Source organism: Martes martes (genome assembly GCF_963455335.1).
Source record: "Martes martes genome assembly, chromosome: 13".
NCBI classification, from domain to species: domain Eukaryota; kingdom Metazoa; phylum Chordata; class Mammalia; order Carnivora; family Mustelidae; genus Martes; species Martes martes.
In genome coordinates, this window is record NC_137901.1 from 60526830 (window position 1) to 60553887 (window position 27058).

The window sequence follows — 27058 nt, forward strand, 5'->3', positions numbered from 1 at the left end:
TTCTATTTCTAATCAGTGAAGAAAAGTAGAAAAATCATTAGGTAATGTCTTAAAAAAAAATAATATCCTTTACATTGAACCATCCCCAAATTTTCATGTAAACACTTAAATATATCTATTTTTTAAAGTACTGGAAATTATGTGAAAATTTATCTGCCAATAGCATGGGAAAGCTCTCTCTCATGTTTTAGAGCAAAGAAGAATCCACTTTTAAAATTCTGTAGAATCAAAAGTACAATACATAATGTAAAAAGGCCATGGAACTGATTACAAACATTGCTGACATATTCAACATAACAAAGAGATAAGACATCCTAAATAATGGGCTCTTAACAATAAGAAGATGAATATCACAAAGAAAAACAAGAAAAGGGCATGAATATATAACTCACCAAAACAATACATATAATCAAAAATATGGTTTTTGTTGTCATTAAAAGTTTCAATTGCACTAGTAGATTAGGGCTTATTTTTTAATGAGATGTCATCTTTTGTCTATCCACTTGGGAAAACACTTTTTTTTTAAAAAAAGATCATTTATTTCAGAGAAAGAGAGAGAGAGAGAGAACAGGAGTGCAAGCAGAGGAGGGGAGGGTAGAGAATCTCAAGCAGACTCCACTCTGAGCACAGAACCCGAACCGGGGTCTGAGACCATGACCCAAGCAGAAATCAAGAGTTAGAGGCCTAACCGACTGAGCCACCCAGGTGCCCCTGGAAAAGCATTTTTAAATGTTGATATTCAATATCACTGAATGTTCAGGAAACTGAACATAAATTGGCATCATTGGTAAGATCCTAAATTGGCACAATCTTTTGGGTAGACAATTTGGAAATATGTCAAGTCTTTAAAAATGTGTATACCCTTTGATCTAGCTATTCGACATCTCTGAATATTTCCTTATGACAGATTCCTAATATAAGATTTACTTTGTTTATCCAAGCAGTACTCATAATATAAAAGAACTGGAATCCTAATCTTCTACTCCATAGGACTGGTAAATTTTACAACTTAAAGCCATATAATTACACATTACCAAATATTTAGTGTCAGACAATATATTCATAATGAATTAAGTGAAAAAGATATGCACATGTAAGACATTTTACACAACCACATACCACTGGAATAATACACACTATAATCCCATAGCTATTATCAGGTATTGGTCCAGAATAGGCAGGTCACAATATTTGAGTCAACTAGAGACAAAGATTTGCTTGGAAGACTTCTGAGAGTGATGGTCTCCCTGAATGGATAAATCTAGGTTGGGGCGCCTGGGTGGCTCTTTCAGTTGAGCGTCGGACTCTTGGTTGCAAGTCAGGTCATGAAATCAAGCCCTGTATCTGGCTCAGTGCTCAATGAGGAGTCTCTTTCTCTCTCTTCCTCTGTTCCTTCCCCTGTGCATGCTCTCTCTCTCTCTCAAATAAATGTTAAAAAAGAAATGTGGATAAAGGATATATAGGACTTTATTAAACTGTTCTTGAGACTTTACTATATGTTTAAAATTATGTCAAAATGAAAACGTCCAAAAAGCTTAAACTGACTTAAATGGCAAGGGGACTTATGGACCCAGTGAGAAACCATGCAGCCCAGATCCTTATGCGCAAGCATCTACAACCTCAGGAAGAACCAGCTTTCAGATGACTCTCACATTCTGGGCTGTTGAGCAGAAAGACAGACAGAACCTAGGTATTAGATTGCCGAGCTGCTATATAAAGCCCATCCTTGAAGCCCACCCCTTGGACTTCTAGTTTTGAGTCAATACACATCCTTGAAATTGAAGATAGTTTAAGTTTTTTGGAACTTTTCATTTCAATATAATTTTAAACTTACAGAAAATTCTCAAAAATACTCCTAAAATGTCATGTATGGTTAACATTCTGCCCCATTTCCTTATGTTCTCACTCTCTCACACACATGCAAACATACATATTATCTTTTAATACTACTTGAGACTAAATTACATACATCATACCCATCTCTTCTCTAAATATTACAGTATTTGTTTACTAAAAATAAAGACATGTCTTAGATGACCACAGTAATCAAAATCAGAAAATTCAACATTGATACAATCTAATCCACAGTGTACACTCAAATTTCACCAACTATTCCCAAAATATGTCCTTTGTAGCAATTTTTTCTAACCCAGGGTCACCTGTTTGCACCTGTTGTCATGTCTCTTTAGTCTTCTTTAATCTAGAAAGTTCTTCAGCCTTTGTCTTCCATGACAATGACACTTTTGAAGAGTCCAGGCCACATTTTTGGTTGGCCTCGTGTGTACCTAGGTTCTACATACTTGGCAGGAATACCTCAGAAGTGATACTGTGTCCCTTCCAGTGCAACACAAGGCACATGATGTTGGTCTGTGTATCCTAGCAATGCTAACTTTGATCACCAGAGCAGAGAGACTCTGAGGTGCCCCTGAGATCCCCACCTCCTGGTGCTCATACCCTGTGTGACTCTCCCACCTCCTGAATGTGGGCAGAACCTGTGACTTGCTTCTAACCACCAGAATACAGCAAAGGTGACAGGGTATTTTACAAGTACGTGATTATGTTACCTAAGATACAGCTTCCACCCTGCTGAAGCCTCCTCTCCCTTGCTGGTGATGAGGAAGCCAGTGGCCAAGTTGGAGAATTCACACAGCGAGGAACTGCAGGCAGCATCTGGGAGTTGAGGGCATCCTCCAGCCAACGGCCAGCAAGAAAATCAGGCTGTCAGCCCTATAACCACAAGGACATAAATGCAGCCAACAAGCACACATGCAGGAAGTGGGCCTTCTGCAACTGGAGCCTCCAAGTAACTCAGCCTTGGCTGACACCTGAATTAAAGTCTTACTAGGCCCTGAGCAGAGGACCCAGCAAAGCCATGCCCAAATTTCTGACTCACAGAAACTGTGATATAATAAATGTGTGATTGTTTTAAATGGCTAACTTTAGGGACTCTGGCGTGGCTTCATCGGTTAAACATCCAACTCTTGATTTTGGCTCAGGTCATGATCTCAGAGTCCTAAGATCAAGTCCCACGCTGGGCTCCTTGCTGGGTATGAAGCCTGCCTAAGATCCTCTCTTTCCCTCTCCTTCTGCCCCTCCCCCCTGCACATGCACACACACTCTCTCTCTCCTTCCCTCCAAAACAAATAAATCTTTAAAAAATAAAAATAAAGTAAATGACTAAATTCGTGGTAATAATTCTCTCGACACTGTTGCACAGCGATAGAAAATGAATACAGTCAGTTAAGGAGGTTCTGCCAGATTACTTCAGTGTATTATACATTTCTCCATTTGAAATCAGTATGTAACTGATACAGAGCTCCTCTGAAACTATGTCAATGTCATAGTCCTCATCAAATTTTCATTGACTAGTTTTAATAACCACTGATGATTCTTGCCTAAGCCAAATATTACTATGATGTTTAGAAAATGACGATGTTTTATCCATCGTTTCTTCTACATTTACTAGTTAGCAATCTAGTATAAAGAACTTTTCCTTCTCTGCCATTTATTTTATAATGTATTTATTTATATGTCAAAACCTCATGGATTATTTTATACTATAACATACCGTTGTCAGTATTTATTCTTATGCTCAAATATTCCCAGACTTGGCCAGTGGTAGCTTTCTTCAAGCTAACTCCTGAGTCCTTGTGACAAATCCCAAACTTTTTTTAACCTGCCTTACAAAGGTATCATTTCTTTACCATAAGATTCACCTAAAGTATACAGTTCAGTGATTTTTTTCATAAATTTACAAAATTGCACAACCATCACCACAACCAAATTTTCAAATGCCAATTTGAAACAAACTTCGTGCCCCTTTGCCGTCGTTCCCCTTCCAACTCCCAGCTCCAAGAAACCAATCATGTATTTTCTGTTTCTATAGATTTCCTTTTCTGGACATTTCACATAAAGGAAGTCACATAAGATGCAGTCTTTTGGGTGTGGCTCTTGTTCACATGGCATGTTTTTGAGGTTCATCCATGTTGTGGCATGTATAAGTACTTCGTTCCTTTTTATTGGCAAATTTTTTCCCACTGTATGGACACACTCCCTCACAATGCTCTGTGTACATCTTTGTTCCTGGTCTACCATGGTGTCCTCTGCTCATCTTGTACTTCCTGTTCCAGCCCTGGAATCAGCCATTTCTCCAAGGAAAGTTGGAGATATTTAGTGGAGAAGGCTATACAGAAACAAAGATCTGGATGGCGAGGTGTGCTTGGTGTTACAGGGGTTTCCCTATTGCTTCCAGGCTCTCTCCCAATGTGTGTTCATATGTTTCTATAAACACACACATACAAATACATATAAACATGAAAGGCTGAGCTTTTTGCTACTTGCAACTGAAAATATCCCAACACACAGATAGCAACATCAGAGATAAAAATCCCTTCCTTTCTCTTAGTTAGAAAGGAAATAGCAGTGAAAAACAGATTAGATGTTTAGTTTCATTCTGTTTCATAACTCTGATACACATCCCTAAAAGGCTTTGCTTGGCCCTTTTGGCAAGGAAATCTTTTCCAAGCAATGATCCCAAATCCTCGATGTTAAATTTTTATTTTTATTACTCTCTCTAGAATTTTACATACTAGACACAAAACTATTTCTGTTGAGTTGAGACACTCCCTTCTCTGCCCCGCTCCCCTATCCATTCATTCTTAGTAAATAATCAGTGAAGGATAACTTCTCAGTCATGTGGTACTATGACTTTACACTTTGAGACCATCATTCCACAAATACACTCCAAAAAATGGAAGATAAAACTTTTTAAATGTTTCTGAGACACAGTCATGCTCAAAGGAAGATGAGCATCTCCAGATGTAGTCAAATTCACAGACACAGAAAACAGAATGGTGGATGCCAGGGGCTGGGTCAGGAGGAGGAGTGGGGAGTTGTTTAACAGAAGAGACTTTCAGTTTTGCAAGCTGAAACGATTCCAGAAATCTGTTGTGAAACAACATGGATATACTGAACACTATTGAGCTGTATACTTGAAACTGGTTAAGATGGCAAGTTTCATGTTTATGGAAGGGTGAGGGGGAAGAAAAGGGGCGTTTATGTACCTGACTAGCTCAGGGCTACTCTCCTGGTCTAGCTTGTTTCCAGGGTTGCTTGCCTTACTAAAACCAGTAACTTATTTTTTCTCTTTAATTACCTGATTTTTATAATTAACAATGTAATATTCCCTTTTATTAGTACTATACACATAATTAAAAAGCTGACTTACCCTCACACCTGCTGAACAATGGAATAGAAGATAATTCTGTTAGGACACACAACGTGCTTTTTACTTAGCTCAAGGTAAACAGATTTCAGAAAATATTTCAATTATCTCAGCAGTCATCTGCTACAGGGACAACACTGGATCTGACAGCTCCGCTACCACACTTGAACTGTGACTCACGAAGTGGCTTACACAAGAGTAAATTTCCTAGTTTCTAATTGCCTGAGTAACTTGTGACAATCACAAGGTCCTGTTTCTTGAAAATGGATTGTGCTAATTCAACAATATTCATGGAAAGGCTTTAAAAGCAATACCAGTTCATCTTTTCAGAATGGCTGTTAACTGCTAACTTTCCCTAACAGCCTGCATGTCTTCCAAGTCCCCTTAATTGATGTTTCCTGGATCAAACCTGATTTCCCTTTTCTATCCTAGCTGAAAAGTGAGATCCCTAAAAAGACTAAATTTTATGGGAATCAGCTAACTATCATTCTTGAATTATGGCCAGGCCCCTAAGGCAAGGAGAATGGCTCTGGCTCCCGTAGCCCTCATCTAGCTCAGTCATGGGACAGGACTTTGGTCTGGACCCAGGAATGGAGCAGAGTGCTACCGAATTGCTCGTGACTAGTAACAAAGCAAAATTGTGTTTCCAGTTTTAGAGTTGTTCACCTCAGAGAACCCTCCCCCACACAAATACGCCCATGATGTCTCTTTTATTTTTTTCTTATTACAAAAGCAAAACATACTCATTGTTAAGTCTTAGAAAACACAGGTACTGCAGAAGAACATATATACATATATCCCAGAGGCAATCACTACTAACAGTTTACTGTATTTGTCCTTTGCATACTTTTTAATAAATATTGGATCATTCGGTACCTCCTGTTTTATAACTTGTTTTACATTATAATGGACCATCTCCCCAACTCTGCATTCCTCTCTTCCAGGCCTGTGGTTCACCCCTCCCCAACTCCTAAATCCCTTCCATTGTGCCCTCCAGAACCAACAGTCCTCTGTGTCTTCATCTTCTCTGAATTATCCCCGTCACCTTCTTGCTCTAACCCAAATATGAATCTCCCCAGATGGCAATGTTGGTCCTGGCTGTTCTTTCTGTGATAATCCTCATATCACTGGAACTAAAATTGGGCATGTCCTGATGCTTCCTTACACATTCTCTCTCTCTCTCCCTTCCTCCTCAAAGTTCTCTGGCTTTGCCTCTTAAATCACCAGACCATATACATATACTCTCCCTCCTTGTTGCTGCCATCTATAAAGCCCCAGTTATGCCATCTTAGCTCAATAATTTTAGCTGCTGGTTTCCTGTCAGTCTCCTCTCTTAATTTTTGGTGATGCTAAATGACCCTCCCAACACCCCAGCCTCTCACTTCCGTGAACTCCTCTCCTGTAATGTTTCCTCTGGCAGACCGCAGGCATTCTCTGAGACGCCAGACCCCCAGTTACCAATAACTGCAACTTTCCATCACTTTAATCTCAAAGGTCCCTCTCTTTGACAACCTCCCCTTAACTTTTTAGCTCACTCCTTCTAGTATCTGACTCTAATAATCATTCAATCCCACCAGAATCTACAATCCATTGATCCTATGTTCTTTCTAGTCTCCCTCACCACTCACCCTTACATTTCAACTTCTCCTTCTTAAGCAGGTTAAATTCTGAATTTATGATTATAATCATAAATCTCTCTGCCCCTTGCCTACCTAGAATCCATGCAGTATACCTGAGGATATGCATCTACTCTTTACTGTTAGGCAAGCCCCCACCATGCTGTTCCTTACTCCCCACTAAGCCTCACAGGTTTTTGTTTTATTTTTAAGATAATTCAGGACTAAAACTTTTCTGATCCCGTCAAGTTTCTCACTTCTCAAATATTTTTTAAATTTAATTTAATTTTTCAGTGTTCCAAGATTCACTGTTTATGTACCACACCCTGTGCTCCATGTAATAGGTACCTTCCTTAATACCCACCACCAGGCTCACCCATCCCCCATTTCTTAATTATTTTTATTCCTTCTTCTCTCTACTCTTTTTAACCAAGTGTGACTAGAAGTACTTAAAGCATGACTAGCTCAAACTGAGAAGTGAGGTAAAATACACACCAGATTTGAAAGACTTTAGTATGGAAAAAATATATAAAACAATTCATTAATAATTTTCATACTGATCACATGTTGACATGGTAATGTTTTAGATATATTGGGTTAGATAAAATAAATTATGAAAATTAATTTCACCTGTTTCTTTTTCCTTTTTAATGTGGCTATTAGAAACACTTAAATTGCATATATTCCAGGGCGCCTGGGTGGCTCAGTCAGTTAAGTGGCTGCCTTTGGCTTAGGTCAAGATCCAAGGGTCCTCCGATCGAGCCCTGCATCAGGCTCTCCACTTAGTAAGGAGTCTGTTTCTCCTTCTCCCTCTGCTTTTGCCTCTGTCCCTTCCCCCCATTCATTCTCTCTAAATAAATATATAAATAAAATTTTAAAAATCTTTTTAAAAAAGATAAATTGCATATATTCCACTGTATTTCTATTGGGTAGCGCTGCTCTAAACAGTTCTAAACAGAATGGCTCCTTCCTCCATGAAAGAATTTCTTTCCTTGGTTTTTGTTTAAGTAATAGGAGGCTGGGAAAGAAGACAGAACACCCCATGCAATTAAAGGCAGAAACTAAATAAAATCTCTGTGATGCTTTGAAATTATAACTTGGATCTTCATGTGAAATTAGAATTTTTTAAGATGACATTTTTCAAAGACATAATAATAAATTATACTTAAATGGCATTAAAACACAATATTATCACTATCTGTAAAAGTTCATCAGCTGTAACTTAATGATTCATGCACTTTTTTCAAAGCCCAGTACTTCATTTACAGCCAAAATGTTAACACCACATAAATTAATTTTATCCACACCAAATGATTTCTGTGTTTAAGGAAAGAATCTTGCTTTACTTGTTTCCTAAAATGTTAAAGGAGTGAAATAAAGCACCCTCTGCCTTTCATTTCCTGCCTTTAGAAGTCAGGGTTCAATAACAGATCATTTAAATACTGCTCCTTCTCAAAGGAATCTCCTTAGCAACCTTTTACAGCTTGTCATGGGTTACAGAATTCTCTCCATCTCCCATTCTTAAACAGGCCTGTGTCCCTTCCAGAACAAAGAAATTTAAAACAAGAAACGTAACTAGCTCTTTGAGTAGACATTTTAAGGAAGTTTCACAATCTCCTTCAATTCTTTTGCCAGCTCCTTCCCACTAAGCATTCTGCTTTCCTCCCATCCCTTCCCTACCCAAGGTCAAGTCAGGTCTGGTCATCATGGCCTCTGTTAAGAATAGCAGTGGCCTCCTCTAACACTTCCTGGCAGTCCTTATTCAAGGCTGTACCTCCTGGCCCATACTGTGAAACCCCAGGCGCATGTCACAAATACAGATTGTTGATCTGTTTTTAATTAATTTATTCAATTTCTTTCCTGTGTAAGCTACAGAGCAGTTATAGAAGAGTCTATTTGAAAATAATAAGGGAAGTATGAAATTATGCAAATGATGGTTGCCTTGCTCCTTTGTATTAATACTTTGGTATTAATCACCTAATCTTATTAATTACACAGAAGGAAAAAATAAAATTCCAAGTTTAATAAGCCACAATTTATATAAGTAAAAATTTACGGAAATAGGAACTATTGCCTTTAGAGTAAAGGGAGAATATTTGTATCCAAAACATATGCCAAATTAGAGGCAGTGCCCACAGTCTTTTGTTTTATGTCATACTCAGAAAGGTATCATTTTCCCTTATCTTTCTTTCTGGGATGGACAGTGAAGGATGGGGGCAGCCACAGGAGAAAAGGGAAGGAGCTCATCTCACAGCAAAAAAAGAACTGAGACTCACATTCACATAATCGACATAATCACCAGTGCAAAATTGAGAGGCTGCACGGCATGGTCTTTTTAATGATTTCAATTATTTATAAAATGTAATGGAAAGAGACACATTACCTTATTTGCAACCATCTACTCTCACCCATGTACCAACTTCTCTCCCTTATCCAGTATCCATGGAGAATTTTACTTTTACCAGCCCAGTTTCTAAGTTGTCCACAATACAGAATGGAGACTAAGAAGAAGAAAGATACGGGATCAGTGTCAGGAAAAGGAGGATAGGAATGGGGCAAGGAAAAGGGCAACCCCTCCATGATTCTGGACTCTCTTTTGGAGTGGAGGATCTAGGTATCAGCTGAAATGGAAAAAACGCAGGACAGAGAGAAGAGAAGATGACAGACAAGATGGGCCGCAGGAACAGTGGGATAGGTGGGGTGGTTTTGTTTGAGGGTAGGTATAAGAGGAGAGCTCCAAAGTAGCTACAAGGGTTGAGGGAATCGTTATAACCTATAAAATGGATCCACTACAAGATGCTTTGAGAGAAGACTTTTTAAATATTTTTGACTGTTATAACTGTGTTATTTGCTACTCTATGTAGCTAGTGGGCAAGTGTTTGAACTCAACAACTATAGGGAGAAGAGAGAAAAACTAGAAAAGGGCACAGCTTGACCAAACAAGCTCAGGTTCTGAACTCCTCTTTAGTTATGTAACACCATGTGCTACTTTTGCTAAGATTACTAACAAACCAACAATTTAAAAAAAAAAATTTATAATGGCAGTACTCTAGCAACATACAAATTCCTGAGTACAGCACTGCTTCCCTACACCTAGCCCGGAGTCAGTAAATGGCAACTGCTTGACAGATGATGTCTGGATTAAGTAAAAATTTTACATTTTTTCCCGTAATTCCTCCTCCTTTTCACAACTCTTTTCATTTACATAAATCTCTATTTATCCATAAGAACTTTCCCCCAGGAAATAAATTCAAATTACAAAGCAAGGAACTTACTAATTATTCACAGATGCAATGGCACAATCTATAAAACTGTCAAAGAACTTTCTGTTGAAGAAAAATAAGCAATCTTGTCAGATAAAACCTCTATGACTAAAAACATGAGAGTTCAACAAGTGAAGTCAGTTCAATTCCTAGTTTGAAAGCCATCTATGACTTTTAACTTTATATTCTAGACATACTCTTGCAATAAAGTTGATATTCTACATATAAAAAGATCCTCAGGGGAAACAAAAAACAGTCCCAAATTCAGTTATAATAGGTCAAACTAAAATCTGTTTCAACACACACAAAATTTACATTTCGACTTAAAATATAAATTATGTAAACAGTGTCTCAAAAGTTTCTGATTTAACATTCAAACATTTAAGTATTCTCTTGTAAAACAGATTCGAAATAAGTTATTTAAATGGCTTGGAGGATTATTATACCTGCCAACTCTGAGTTCCATCAAAACTATTTTTAAAAAGAAGGAGCAAAAAGATGAAATGGAAGGTATCCAAATTGGAAATAAAGAAATAAAGCTATCTCTATTCATAGATAACATGACTAACATAGATAACATGATCTTGCACATAGAAAATCTTAGGGCAGGGATACCTGGGTGGCTCAGTCAGTTAAGTGTTTGCCTTTGGCTCAGGTCATGATCCCAGGGTGCTGGGATCGAGTCCCAAATTGGGCTCCCTACTCCATGGGGAGCCTGATTCTCCCTCTGCCTCTCTCTCTCTCTCATGAATAAATAGACAAAATCTTAAAAAGAAGAGCAAATCCTAGGTCAAATTATTAAAATTAATGAGTGAGATTAAAAATGTTGTAGATACAAGATCATTATGCAAAAATCAACTGTACTTCTAAATACTTTCAATGAACAATCCAAAAATGAAATTAAAAGAAAAATTACATCTATAATAGTGCGGAAAGAATAAAATATGAATAAATTTAACAACATAAGTGCAAAACTTATGTTCTGAAAACTACAAAACATCACTGAAAAAAGATTAAAGGACATCTGAACAAACAGAAAGAGATCCTGTGTTCACGGATTGGAAGGCTTAGCACTGTTAAGAGGCAATACTACTCAAAGCCATCTACAGATTCAATGCTATCCCTATCAGAATCACAGCTAGCATCTTTGCAGAATTTACAAGCAAGGGACTCAAATGTCCATCAACTAATGAATGGGTACACAAAATATGACATATCCATAAAGTTCAATACTCAGCAGTAAAAAGGAATGAAGTACTGATACATGCTATTAACGGATGAACCCTGAAAACACCGTGCTAAGTTAAAGTTAGTCAGGCACAAATCACCACATATTATATAATTCACTTATATGTAATATCCAGAATAGGCAAATCTACAGAGATAGAAAGAAAATTAGTTATTGTTTGGCATGGTGGGTAGGAGTACTGGGGAATGCCAGATGACAGCTAAAGGTACTGGATTTCTTTCAGAGGTGACAAAAGTGTTCTAAAAGTAAATGTGATGATGGTTGCATAATTCTGTGGCTATACCAAAAACCAATAAATTGCACACTTTAAGTGGCTCACTTATATTCTGTGAATCATACCTTCATAAAGCTGTCACAAAAAATTAAGAAAGCACCATTATCAAAAGAAACTAGGAAATTATCACAGTACCAAGTAAACTATCTAATTGTCCTGATAATGTGTTTTTTTAAACTCTATCTACCAAATACAGTAAGAATTTCTACCAAATTGAAGGATGATGTCAAGAGACACCACAGTGAACAGTAGAAACTCTCTTAATCAGCCTCTCTCTATCCATCTCATACTCCCCAGGCCCTCTATCTAGATCATACCGACTAGTCTCCATGACTACTACTAGCCATGAGTAGGCAAGCTACTCTTTAGGTCACCAGTGCATTTCTGCCCCTACCAGGTGAGCTCTATGCTTACCTTAAACATGCTTCTGGTTAAATTGTGTCTGTAAGATTTGTTCCCAAACCCATGCATTCAACAGCACTTATGTGCTTACAATAACAATTTAATGAAATGATGCAAAAAGCTGATGAAATATGTATATATAAATACTATCTCAAAGAATATAAGCAAACAGCAAATAAAGAATACAAAACAAAAGAAGAAAGACCTTAGGAATCAGAAGAAAATTTCACAGGTGCCTGGGTGGCTCAGTAGGTTAAGGGACTGAGTCCTGCATTGGGCTCCCTGCTCAGTGGGGAGCCTGCTTCTCCCTCTGCTCTGCCCCTCCACCCTGTTCACCGTCTCTCTCTCTTACTCTTGTTCTCTCTCATATAAAATATATATATATAAACCTTTTTTTATTTTTTTAAAAGGAAATAGAAGAAAATTTCAGACAGAAATGTTTCTTCTCTCGAAGAGAAAATGGACCTATATATGACCTGTAAGACCTGGCACCACCTTGTTTTCCCTACATTTTCTACAACTCTCTCTCACATTCTCTATACTTCAGACATCCTAAGACTCCTAAGAGTCTTCACTGTTACTTTCTTCTGCCTGGGAAGTTCCATCCATATATCTGTACCTATAACTAAACCCTTTTCCTCAGTCTGGCTAACTCCTTAAAGCCAATGTATCTTTAATGCAAAGATACATGTATCTCTGAAAGTAGCACACAATGGATGTTCAAAGAATAAGTCAATTTTGTTATGTAAATATGGGAAGAAATGTCTAAAAGAATAAACAGCCATTACCATTAGATGGTAGGATATAAAGTGTTACTTTCTTCTTGGTATCCTTCTATGTATGATGTTCTAATTTTTCAACAAATATATATCATTTCTACAAAGATGAAAGGTACTTTGAAAAAGGCAATTAAATAATCTAGCTGCTTCCCACCTTGATCCTTCAGCACTGTAGTGTCTGTGTTGAAAAATACTGTTTTATTTTATTAAATATTTAAACTTTTAATTAAGGCAGATTGATATAGCTCCCTGATAAGGCAAATCATTAAGAAAACTTTCTACTTGGGTTGCTTGGGTGGTTCAGTCTTAAGCATCTGCCTTCGGCTCAGGTCATGATGCCAGGGTCCTGGGATCGAGCCCTGTATCGGACTCCCTGCTCTGCGGGAAGCCTGCTTTTCCTTCTCCCACTCCCCTTGCTTGCTTCCTGCTCTCGCTGTCTCTCTCTCTGTGTTAAATACATAAATAAAATCTTGAAAGGAAAGAAGAAAAGAAAACACTCTATGCTATTATCAAAGTACGTAGAGGTACTTCAGATACCTGCAGGGTAAACTTTCTGCTCCTTCAAGAATACTATGTTTGGGGTGCCTGGATGGCTCAGTGGGTTAAACCTCTGCCTTTGGCTCAGGTCATGATCTCAGGGTCCTGGGATCGAGCCCCACGTTGGGCTGCCTGCTCAGCAGGGAGCCTGCTTCCCCGTCTCTCTCTCTCTCTCTCTCTGCCTGCCTCTCTGCCTACTTGTGATCTCTCTCTCTGTCAAATAAATAAATAAAATCTTAAAAAAAAAAAAAAGAATACTATGTTTACTCCCAGATAATCTGGGCTATTTGGAAACCCTTTTGCAGACATATCTATATAACTGTTATTGGTCTTCAAACAAAGTAAAAACTACACAAAGGAACACCACTTGTATAAATTTTGCATCCTATGGTCAAACCATGTGCCCTGTACTTAAGATATCTATGACCACAACACAGAAAGACATTTTGATAATAAATGTTATGAGAGAGAGGAGAGAGGTCTGAGCGGAGAAAAGGGCAAGGAGAAAGAGAGAAGCAAGGAGGGAGGGAGAAATGTATTTTAAATGTAACAACTAATATAATGTGTCAGTCTCTATCTGATGACACATGTAATCTAAGTGAAATTACCTATTTATCACACCATTAATAACTCACTACCAAGCTCTACTAATACTCACACTCAGAAGCAGTAACTCGAAGGTAGACACAATTTACTCTGAGGACACATAAACCAATTTCCAAACTATTTAAGTTAAAGTCAACCAAAAAGCCATGTAAATTCAAGCATGTTTGGGGTTTTTAATCCAAAAGCACAGGAAACAGAATGTGAGCGTCCTTCCCATTTCTTTTGGCCTGCTGACCAAGGAGAAAAAGCTGTGGTTACCAGCAGTTAATGGAGCTTATCTAATCCTTTTATAGAACATATATCATTATTTTAACTTCTTGTCATGCAATTCCATTTATAAAACCTTAAAGTAAGGTTTAAAATCAGAGAAAGCCTTCTGCTGAAAGAACAGATATGACAGTAATTGTCTTTTTGTTTCTGTTTTAAGATTTAAGTTAAGTTTAATTAGTTTGGTATCAAATACTAATTCACAATTATTTAAACAGGCTCATTATGCAGCTAAAATTATGCACAAATGCAAATATTTTCATAAAAATATTATAGCTGGCTCTTGAATAATATGGGTTTGAACTACAAGGGGCCACTTATACTGTATTTTTTTCAGTTAAATACAGTACAATACTATAAATGTATTTTCTCTTATGGCTTTCTTAACGTTTTCTGTGACTTACTTTATTATAATAATATGGTATATAATACATATGACATAAAAGTATCTGTTAACTATGTTATTGGTAAGGCTTTTGGTCAATAGCAGTTAACAGTAGTTTACTTTTTGGGAAGTCAAAAGTTACACACTAGATTTTCAACTAATCCCCATGTTGTTCAAGAGTCAAGTGTATACACTTCTTCAAGTTCATTTCTGAGTTCCTTTTGAAGTCAACTAATGGATATCAAATGTCAATTAAAAGAGGTTATTACTCATCCAACTGCCACTGACTCTGCATGAGCCAGGGTGAAATCAAAGGTCAGGGGGCTGATTTAGCTAAACACAAAACAGGAATTTTTTAATGTTATACTGCGTTAAAGCAGCGTACTCCCACATACTACCTTTGATAGTCTATTTTAGGCTGCTCAGGAAACATAAGAAATTTTCATATAGTCCTGCTGTGTCAAAAACTATATAATCAGAATGGAGTAAGTCCAAGACACTAACTCTAATGTATTCCTTGGCTTGTTCTCAAGATCTTTGGGTTCCCCCACAAAGCAGACTAATTCTAGGTCTGGTTTCCCAGGAGGTTCAAATATATAGAACAACTCTTGAGTCATTCTGAGTAAGTTAAAATCAGACTACTTCACAAATTACTACAGTACAGAACTCTATGTTCATCTAACCAATGGGGGTGGGGGAGGTGGGTTGAAAGTTCAGGGGGTGCAATCACTCCTTTGCCCAGTTAACATTGAGCAGGAACATAGTCCCTGGCTACACAATGCCACAAACTGTAGTCACAGGTAAGAGACATATACAGAATAAGGAGACACTCAGCCAGTTCACTGCCCCAAATGGGACACTAAACTAATTTTTAGCATTATGCAGATGTGTTACACTGTAGATACACAATGGCTGGATAAAGACAAACAAATGAGGGGTGGAGGGAAGTGGTTCTGCAACACACTGACTATACAGCCTTGGGCAAGTTACCTCTCTATATTTTAGTTCTCTTTCTAGAATTTGTTTCTAGGTTTGTTATGAGGATTAAATTAATATCTATAACAGTATTTAGTGATAGTTAGCTCTAAAGTATTTTTTAAAGATGCATGCCGGAATGAAACATAGTATTTATGTACAGTATATATGAACTCTATTCTTAAGATGTGAGCACATATCTTTTAAAGTTTCCCTTAGTAAAGATTACATTTTTCTGCTACGCTATGATTTTTATAAACTAGCTTTGTCAAGATTAAAGTATCAACAAAAGTTCATTTAACTTGATATAATGCTTTAACCTATGCTGCTTAAAACACAGCTAATCTAGCAAGGGAACAGGATTGTTCTAGTTATTCATTTAACCTTCTTTCCGGCTGAAAGGAAAGGGCCTCACTGCTTCATAATTAGTGATGGTTAATAGAAAACTGGAACGTGATGAAATTTGGAAAGCTAAAAATTTACAACAATGAAAATGCCCCAATTAAAATACTTAAAAATTCAAATCCTTTATGGTAGAGTATTTTTAAGTGCTTGGCAGTTTTCTTCAAATATAAAAGTATGACCCACAAAATTACTTAAATAATGGCAGCAGGAAAAACTTGTAAAATGAAGGTAAAACCTCCCCCAACCTGTGGACCAGAACTGCCTCTTTGATAGGCAAGTACACCCAGGTACAGGTCAGTCTTAAGAGTTTATAAATGACCAGACCGAGCTGTGAGCACTCCCAGAGAGGGAGAAGGAGGAGTAATGCACTGTTTAAATAACATGCCCTTCTCAAAATGAAAGGACAAAATACAGATCAGCAGTAGACAGGGGCCTGAAGGAGGAGTGGAGGGTGAGGGAGGGACCACTAAGAGGCATTGGCGGAGCTTGGGGAGTGACAGAACTTGATTGCAGAGATGGTTAACACAAATGAATATCTGTTAAAACTTGAAGAACTGTAACTGAAAAAGGTAAATTTTACTGTATGTAAATTACACCTTCAAAAAAATCAAGAGATATAGAAAAAAATTAAATTGTCTATTAAAGTAAAAAACTTAAAAAAAATTCACAGTGCCTTTTAAAACAAATTAAATGAAGGATTTCCCTTAATGAGTTCAAATGCTGGAATATACTAGTATAATTGAGTACATTAAAAAAATTTTCCAAACCAGGGCACCTGGGTAGTTCAGTCCGTTGAGCATGGGACTCTTGGTTTTAGCTCAGGTTGTGATCTCCCGGGTCAGGATTTTGAGCCCTGCATGGGACTCTGTGCTTACCATGGGGTCTGCTTGGGGAGTCTTTCCTTCTGCCCCTCCTCCCCCCTCGCGCATGTGCATGCAAGCACTGGCTCTTTCTCTCTAATAAAAAAATTAAAAAAAATTTTTTTCCAGTGAGAAATAAGGTTTAATACTTGATCTTTTAGAAACATTAAGCCATCTTGATGTATAAGATCACATAAGAGTTGACTGATTGCCTATGTATGGCCTCCTTGCTTTCTCTAAACTCATAAATTTGTTTTTTCTGAATACAGGAAAAGTCTTAAAAAGAGAATTAAAAGTAAAACCAGAAAATAATTCCTAATATGATTTCTACATACTACAAAAACTATTAAAATACACAGCTGAGCCGTTAAAGATATATGTCTCAATGAGGGTCCTGAAGGCCCAGAAAGAGATTTGCTTTCCCTAGCAGTCACCCTGAGGCTCCTAGTGGTCCATGAGCCTTGCTTAAGAAAATGACTTTATCCATCCCAGCAAAGTATACACCTCCCAACTAAGAATAATAAGCTATATTCATTTAGCCGAGCTTTATGCTAAACTCTCTGCAATCACAACAACCCACCTTGCAGATGAGGAATCCTGAGGCCAAGAAGTGAGGGAGAAGGGTGGAACCAGGATCTGGCCAAAGCACAAACACCCACCACACCAGCCCCTGGGATGCAGGCCAGCACCACAATGCGGAGCAAGCAACATGCTCCTCCACCTTTCCCCGGGCCCTTCACAGTTCTACTCATCTACAGCTTGTAAGCAGCCCTTCTCCTGGTCTGCATTTAATGCCAGAGCTTGATGAGCATCTCTTTTCTCAACAGAAGAACAATGGAAGGGCAAAAGAGGCTCTAGCAATCACCTTTCTGATCCAGGATTACTTCACTCTCAGAAATGACCCTGTGGTCTTACTGACAGAAAAGACTGGCTTAAATCCTTATAATCAAAGATTCCCTGAACTTCCCATTTTCTTCCTCAGGACTGCGGTTTTACTGTGCTCAGCCCTCAATTCTGTTTCTCAGTCAGAAATACCCATGCTAACCACACCCCAGCCCGACAGCTCTCAGGCTGTGGTTTGAGGACCCTTTGACACTCTAAAAATTACTGAGGAGTCCAAGGAGCTTTTATGTATGTGAACCATAACCTATCAACATCTCCTGTATTAGAAATTAAAACTGAGAGTTAAAGCCTCTGCCTTCGGCTCAGGTCATGATCCCAGCCAGGGTCCTGGGATCAAGCCCCGCATTGGGCTCTCTGCTCAGCAGGGAGCCTGCTTCCCCCCCTCTCTCTGCCTGCCTCTCTGCCTACTTGTGATCTCTGTCTGTAAAATAAATAAATAAAATCTTTAAAAAAAAAGAAATTAAAACAGAAATTTTTTAATCAAATCAGTTTAATTAAATCATTTAAAATATTAAACATGTTAATATAAGTAACATTTTTATGGGAAAGAAACCTCTGTTTCCAAAAATAAAAAATAATGAGAAGAGTGATATTGTTTTACATTTTTGTAAAACTCCTGAAGGTCATGCTTAATAAAAGCCGGCTAGATCTTATATCTACTTCTGAGGTCTGGCATGACATTCATAGTTACACAGTCATGCAGCCAAGGAAAACACCACTGTACCCTCAAGAGAATGAAAGTAGAAGGGTAGATAATGTTTTAGTATTACTTCAAAAACAGTCTGAGCTTGAAAGGGTGTCAGGAACCCCCTAGAGCCCTCTTACCACATTTGGAGAACCACTGCTCTAGTCAAGCCTGGGGCAGTCCTACGTCTGACTTCAGCAGATCCCCACAATCTAACTTGAACTCCAACCTCACTCTCTTTTGCTTCCTTACCACTGCCATGCCCCACACCTCAAATGTACCATATTCCCTAAAAGACAAAACTTTCTACATAAACTGTCTCCTCTTTCTCTTAGGTCACAAAACTTCTTGAAAAAGTAGCTCCCACAATCTCTACTGCCCCTACTTTTTATCATTTTAATTAAAAAAGTAATACACAGAGACATTCTCGTTTAAAAAAAAAAAAAAAGATAAATCACCATCCACAATTCCAGTCTCTAACCACTGTTACCCCTAGAAAATACTCCAAGCTGTTAACTAAATAATCAGATTGAATTTTTAATTTTCTTGTGATTTTTCCCTCATGAAATAGTTATTTTTAAAAATCCTGAAAGGAAGTTCTGTTTAGATTCCAATTCTTTCGGTTACCCAAGGTATGGTCAAAGAATAAGGGCTACCAACTAGGAGATTAGGGAGATAAAATGAATGACATTCTTATACAAAGTGAGTACTAAACAAAATGCTACAACCATGCTGATTTTATGGTAATACAACATAAGACAGAATAATGAGACTTAGTCATCCTGATATATATATATATAATATATATATATATTATATATATATAATATATATATATAAAATATGTAACAGCGTCTTTAGGATTTGAACATTTTCACATATATTTGTTCTTTAAAGTTTCACAACCCTGAGGTCAATAGGAATTAGGATTAACATTTTATTGATAAGAAAGCCAAAGTTCTAGGAGAGCAGGAGAAAAAAATTACTGCTCAAAATTACATAGCTAGAAAAATGCACACCAGAAACCACAAAAAGAAGTTATATTTTCTGACTCAAATCAAATCCCACTCCTTTATATTACATTAAAAGTACATAAAAAATTCTCACAATATAGAAATTTTAAGTTCTACTTTTAAAAAAATTAAGTTCTTCCCTATTTTTTTAGAGCTCATCTGGAAAAAATTATCTCTGCTTCCAAAGTTGAAAATGCAAAAATGAACTGTATAATTTCTGAATGCAAAAAAGAACAAATCATTTTTGCTTCTTTATTATACAATACAATCCCTTAGGAAGCTTACATTTTATTTAGAATAACAGTTGAAATTTACTAAAATCTACATCAACATGTAGACATACTATTCTATTACAAAAATAACTTCTTAAATCCTTTATTTAGGCATTGCTATTAACAAAGACCCAAGACTCCTAATGTAAAGATGATGCAACAGCTGCTGAAAAGAACACCAGACATACACGCTTCATGGATGCTACCCTCATACTTCAGTGCTACCCTTGAAATTCCTGCAAGGAACACAAGGAATCATATGGAAATTCCTTAAAGTTTACAATCAGAATTTGGAACTAAATAATGAAAAAGTACTAAACCTGTTTATAAAAATAACAAACTATTTGATTCATTTTTTTAAAAATTTTATTTATTTATTTGAGAGAGAAAGAGAGAGAGAGAGAGCATGAAAAGAGAGAGGTCAGCGGGAGAAGCAGACTCCCTGCCAAGCAGGTAGCCCAATGTGGGACTCGATCCCGGGACTCCAGGATCACGACCTGAGCCGAAGGCAGTAGATCAACCAACGGAGCCACCCAGGCGTCCCTATTTGATTCATTATTAATCTTACTAAAATATTGTTTCCAGTCCCCTATTTTTTTCCCTACACCAAGGCAGCTCCACAGGAGCTCAACATATTTAAATGATTTATTTATTATGACAGATAAGATTATGAAAAACACTGAACTTAAGCTATTCTTATTAAGGGCTCTGAATCTTAGTATCTCAATTTCACACATATAACATGGGAAAGTTTTAAAACCATGATTAAGCTAACCTTTTTAACACACACTGGGATTTTAAAAATATGGGCGAGAGGGGCGCCGGGCTGGCTCAGTCAGTGGGACATGCAACTCCTGATCTCAGGGTTATGAGTCTGAGCCCCACAGTGGGTGTGGAGGTTATTTAAAAATAAAATCTTCAAAAATTATTTATGTGGGCAAAATAACTGTTCTTTATCTTCACATTTTACTCTTTTTAAATGTAAAAGATAGGAGAACCTGGGTGGCTGAGTGGGTTAGGCCTCTGCCTTCGGCTCGGGTCATGATCCCAGGATCCTGGAATCGAGCCCAGCATCGGGCTCTCTGCTCAGCGGGGACCCTGCTTCCTCCTCTCTCTCTGTCTGCCTCTCTGCCTACTTGTGATCTCTCTCTGTCAAATAAATAAATAAATAAATAATAAATGTAAAAGATACATACCTATCTCAACACATTCTTGTCAGAAGACCAAAAACCCATGAGATATAGTTCAATACTTAAGTTAATCTAAAGAAACTGCAAAACTACTTTACTAATAAATATTTGAGTATTTCTCTTACCTCTGTTTCAGTACAATGTGAGTATCCCAATTTACCTGTAATAAAAATACAAAAAGTTACTTCCAAAAGGGTTTTAGCTTTTTTATCATTGATAAAAATATCTGAGCTATCCTGGCATGGTTTCATTATATCTATGCAAATATGCAAATAGAAGGTGCTAGAATGACCAATATTCTAGAAGGTCCTACCTAGAGATTTGTTTAAATAAGCCCATAAGAAAATACTAAGTAGGAAGATGGGAAGAATATATTCAATTGTAATAAGACCTAAAACACACACACATATTTAATATGCATATATACAAGTTAATTAAAGTAATAAAAATATTTTATTGGAGTCTTGCTTTCTTTTTAAGATATCTTAAAATACTTTAAAGGTATTTAAAAAGTACCTTTCAAAATACTCTAAAATACCTTCAAAAAGTCTTCAAAAGACTCTTAAACTTTTCTCCAAACATATCTTCCAGTTTAAAGGTACAGTGATCATTTCAATGAAAGCATAAATGCCTCAAACTAATATTTTCTTTAATATATGATGGTTGTTTTTAATATATGATTAGACAAAACCACATAATTAATTTAGTAATTTTCCAACAGAGGATCACTTAAAGAACAGCAATAATTGAACAATATTTGGCTGTACCAACATCAATATTTTCTCATCACTGACACATAATAGCAAAAGAAACATGTACAATTATACATTTCTGCCAATTTTGATGAATAAAACATACTTTTTAAATTAAAAAACAGCTATTTTGAAGATCATTTATTAAGCGGTTTTAACAAAAAGAACAGGTTACATATTTATACTGGGTACTAAACAGCTTTTCGCCAGTCCACACTTCTTAAAAATCACTGTCCTCAGTTCAAACATACATTAACCTCTACCTCCTTTCTTTCAACAACACTCTCCTTCCTCCTAACTGCTCTCTCCAGCCTCTGACTCCCACACCTAGTCCTAGCCCCCTGTGCTTGTTCCAGCAGTCTGTTTTCTTTAATGCTTAATGAGAATTTATTCACCTTAGAGTTTATAACGATACCACAAAAAAAAACAAACCCACAATGTTTTTTATGTGCCTCCAGACTCTTAAAATGAAAAAAATTGAAATCCACAATTTCTGATGACCTAATGGTCCTAATGTGGACTACTGGTTGAAACTGAGACCAGAAAACAAGGGACCATGGGTTCTGTGGATTAAAAATTATATATGAGCAATAAATAATTAAAGATTACATGAACACAGAGATAAAATGGTTTAATATACAAAGGTTTTACATACTATGGTTTGATAAATACATAACATACATATTTATGTATTTATGTATTATTAAATGAAACTATGTATTACAGTTATATATCATCTATTTTTATTTATATGACTGCTCAGAACATTAGCGCTTTTGGTAGATTAATTATCCTACAACTCCTATAGAGGGGGTGATTAGCTTAACCTAGGAAAGTACTGTGAACAGCAGCAGTTCAAAGGGCACAGACTACCTCTCAACAAGCATTGAGAATGTCTACTCTGGAAGGGGAGGGGAAGGAAAGGGAGGAGGAGGCAGGGAGGGAGGGGAAAATATGGTGTTAAGACAACTTTAACAGAGAGTAACCTCTTTGAGAGTACATAGATGTCCATCTTCGGTATAATAATTCTTAAGGTAAAGAGAACTGCAAAGAAAGTGGTGGGTTTGTTGTTGGTAGTAAAGTTGGTAAAAAAATATTGAAACTGTTTTGTATATACTGTAGCACTAAGCAAACAAATGGACTGATGTTGCTGGGAATCACGAACTGAGGGAGAAAGACCACATGTACCTAACATGTGGGAAGGAAAGGAAGAGCCCTGTGGTAGTGAACTGGAATTGGGGTATTACCTAATTTCAACAACAAAACAACAACTTCCTAGCTCTTCCTCCAAAAGAGGGAGAAGTAATAGCACCCCATTTTGCAAGAGTACACCTAGCCCATTCCCCCTCAAAGGAACCAATACTTAGGGGACTGGCTAACTCCAAGGATGGGATAGGTGGAGGTGAGGCATTTCAGGGAGTGTGCTCTGTAAGGCCTAACCCTGAACAGCCGAAGTTATGAGTGGGTCTACCAAGATGAGAAATTATAGGATAAGCTGGAACATCTTTCTGCACCAGAAAGTAATGAAGTACTCAAAAGTGATGTCAAAATGGCACAAGTCTTATGAAATAAGGTTTTTTCAATGACCTCTATGATAAAACTGAAAATGCTTTCCTATAAAGAATACCAAAAATTTTTGTGTACGTGCACCACTGCTTCTGGTTATTCAATTTGATCTGGTGACTAATCATGCAACTCTGGAAATGTGGTTCACTATGAAGTGCCTGACCACCTACCCTACTCTGCCATCCAAACCCCTGCCCAGACTCTGATCCAGGAATCAGAAAATCCTAATTACACGAAAGCAGAGCTTAAAGGAACCTTGGAAACCATCCTGCCCAATCCATTCATTTATAGATGAGTAATCTGAGTCTGACAAGTCAAATGACTTCACAAAATGACAGAGCTGAGTAGACTCCAAGGCTCCTGACCCTTGTCATGAGCATTGCTGTGGTTGTTACCCTGTGCTCCATTCCCACTTGCAGGAACCAGTGGGGTTAGGGAAGGGGACTACAGAGGTGCTATCACAGCAACCTACCCATAAGAATCCTGCTTGTGGAGAAATGGGGAAATGTACTCCTTGATTTAGCAGTTGGAAACTGCCAATATAGCAACCGAGAAATTTTCATTTGACAACTTTTGAGTCCTTCCTCATAGGTTAATCACCTTTCCAGAAACAAATCTAAGGAATCCCTCTAAAACCTAGAATCCTATGACTTCACTTTCTACAAGCTGAGTAAACTAAGCCGATGGTAGGTCGAACCAAGGTTTAAGGTTATTAAATGCAGTGAATCAGTTCTTTAAATAAGGCTAACAATTTTACTGATTTATTGTTATTTTAAAGGCTAGATTAACTCTCTGGCAATGTAAAATAAAAGGAAATATTTGGGATGACACTTAAACATTGAGTTTCAAAATATTCCAGTATTATTAACACGCTTATACACTAGGACAAAGGATGATTTGCACAGCAAACCAAGACTTCAGCTTGGCATTTCCCAAACAGAATGGGCATTTTAGTAATGCCGGAAGAATCAAGGCTGTGTTTTTTAGGCCCTTCTTTTTAACTCATTCTGAAATATTCTATCTGCTCTTAAGATTTGCTAGACAAGTTCCCTCATGTCCTAGGAAATACAAACACCAGTCTTCCTATAAAATGATATAAAATGGCTTTAAGTGACGCCAGGTGCCACAGTCAGTTAAGCATCTGCCTTTGGCTCAGGTCATGATCCCAGGGTCCTAGGATCAAGTCCCGCATCATGTTCCTTGCTCAGCGGGAAGCCTGCTTCTCCCTCTCCCTCTGCCTGCCACTCCCTCTGCTTATGCTCTGTCTCTGACAAATAAAATCTTAAAAAATAAAATAAAATGGCTTTAAGAAATGAACTATTCCTAATGTAAAATGTCATTAAAAAAAAAAGCCACCTCAACTAAGATAACAAAGACATTTTAAATCCTAAATGTTGATAATCAGACACTTTCATTCCAAAGTCTGCTCGGTGTTACCAGAGAGAGCATTTCAGTGAACACATCTTGGTAGACCCACTCATAACCTTGGCTGTTCAGGGTTAGGCCTCACACAGCACACTCTCTGAAATGGCCTCACCTCAGTAGAATCACACAATCTGATGAACCACACAACTACAGTGGAAATTAAGGCAGTTTCAGAAAAAATTTAAGGTGCTCGTGTAGATTAATTATACCTTTAGATTAAGGAGGTAGAGGGGCACCTGGGTGGCTCAGTGGGTGAAAGCCTCTGCCTTCCGCTCAGATCATGATCCCAGGGTCCTGGGATGGAGCCCCACGTCAGGCTCTCTGCTCATCAGGGAGTCTGCTTCCCTCCCTCTCTCTCTGCCTGCCTCTCTGCCTACTTGTGATCTCTGTCAAATAAATAAATAAAATCTTTAAAAAAAAAATTAAGGCGGTAGAAACCTCAGCATATGGCTGACTTGTCTGTCACAGAGTCACATTATCAACGTGATTCAAATTAGCTGAACAAGCAGAAGGCAAAGATGCCCGCCAGAAAGACACGGAACCCCTATAATCTTTACAATAAATAAACAGCTCTCAGAATTATTCTCCAAATTTTTCCCATGTAAGCAAACTGCAGGCAATGATTGGGTCCATCTGATCCTATGAAGGTATGTTATTTTTTCATAAGCTGAGCATTCAATAGACACACCCTGTCCCCCAGCCAGCTTGCCTCTGCCCCTCTCATTCACTCAATAAATATTTGCTGAACACCTACTGAATACTAAAATACTGATGATATAGCAGCAAACGAGCTACACATAGTCCTTGCTCCCTAGGACTTACATCTTAGTGAACACAGACCCAAAGAAATAAACAAAATTAACTACAACTGGTAATAAATGTTACTAAGGACAGAAAAAGGAGAGAAAATAACAGAAATGTTCCAATTTAGAATAGTCAGACATGACTCCTACAGAAGATATTTAAATAGAGACAGTGAAGTTAGGTAGCAGGTAACTGCAGGGCTGAGGGAAGAACCTGTTCCAGAACCAGGAGGCAGCCTGTGGTAAGGCTCTGGAAGTGTTTCGTAGGTGGGTAGCATAAAATGCTTTTGGAAACGCAGGCAGGGGCAGATCACACAGGCCTTTTAGGACAGTGTAAGGAGTTTAGATCTGATGTCCAGTACAACGGGAAGCCACCGGACATTAATATTAAGCAAGGGCATGAGCTGATTTGAAGTGGGTTTCCAGGTTGGTCCTGCTCTGTGGAGAGGGTCAAGGTGAAACCATGGAGGGTGGACTGCCTCACTGTCCTGGATAGCAACGGAGGGAGGGGGGAAGCAAACACGGACAGCAGCCAGTCCAGGTGGTGGCAGTGACCAGGAAGAAAAGTAGAGAATTAAGATATAATTTAGAAGCAGAATTAGCAGGACTTGCTAATGAACTAGACTGGGGGTAGAGCAGGGTGAGAAGGAAAGAATGATACCCTGAACAAGTGCCATATTTTCAGGAACAGTGTTCTTAAAGACTTGATCAAACCAGATCAACATCAAGGGTTAAGTTTAAGAACTCTAATACTCTGGGGGCACCCAGCTGGCTCAGTTGGAAGAGCATGTGACTCTTGATCTCAGGGTCATAAGTTTGACCCCCATATTGGAAGTAGAGATTACTTAAATAAATAAATAAAAATAAGATTTTTTTTAAAAGAGCTCTAATACTCTATAAGAGACAAGTGCGTATTAGGTACACTTTCGGGGCAACTTTTATATGCATATTAGGGAAAAAGAGTACAGTTTTAAATAAGCCAAAATTTAGCAATAAAACAATCCCTACAGCCTTATCACACCTGGGTTTCTTAAACATTGTGGCCACTGAGGGCTCAGAATCCATGACCAGTTTTCAGTGTCAAAAGTCAGGACACTAAAACTGTGCAATCATTAGCTTACACCCACCTCCCCCAACAAAATCATTTTTGCCATGTTACATTTTTAATGAAAAAAAAAAAGTTAATACATTTGACATAAGAAACAACCATATAAAGGACACTTTTACTTTGGTTGTTAAATATCAAATCATTATCCTCTATGCCATAGCATTTCACTAGTAAAGCTCCTCAAAGATTAACAGGAATTTAGGATTTAGACATGGGAGAAAATTGGTGTACTTGCGAACCAAAGATTGTGTGTTCATTAAGTTCCTCTTTGCCTGTCAGGAAGAATGAAATAAAATTTAATGTTCCACTGCCACAAGAGCCCTGTGCTAATGTATTTTCTTCTTCACAACTGTTGATGTTTAACCAAGAGTTTAAGTAAGCCTTCCCTTAGGTGCCCTGGCAAGGCAGTGAAGCAGAAGAGCAAGTCTTTAGACTTGTGCAGTCCCAGGTTCGAATCTCAGTGCCATACTGAACTAATTGTGTGATGTGATTTTTAAGT

General features: G+C 37.7%; 1 protein-coding gene across 2 annotated transcripts in view; it reads right to left on the reverse strand.

Annotated features, from left to right (window-relative positions):
- The window catches only part of SPIRE1 (spire type actin nucleation factor 1), a 190585-nt gene that overhangs the window by 145439 nt on the left and 18088 nt on the right, over nt 1–27058 (reverse strand). For both annotated transcript variants that reach the window (XM_080820942.1, XM_080820941.1), the window contains exon 2: nt 21031–21065. In XM_080820942.1, the coding sequence (XP_080677068.1) occupies nt 21031–21065 (35 nt within the window). The remainder of the gene's footprint in view (nt 1–21030; nt 21066–27058) is intronic.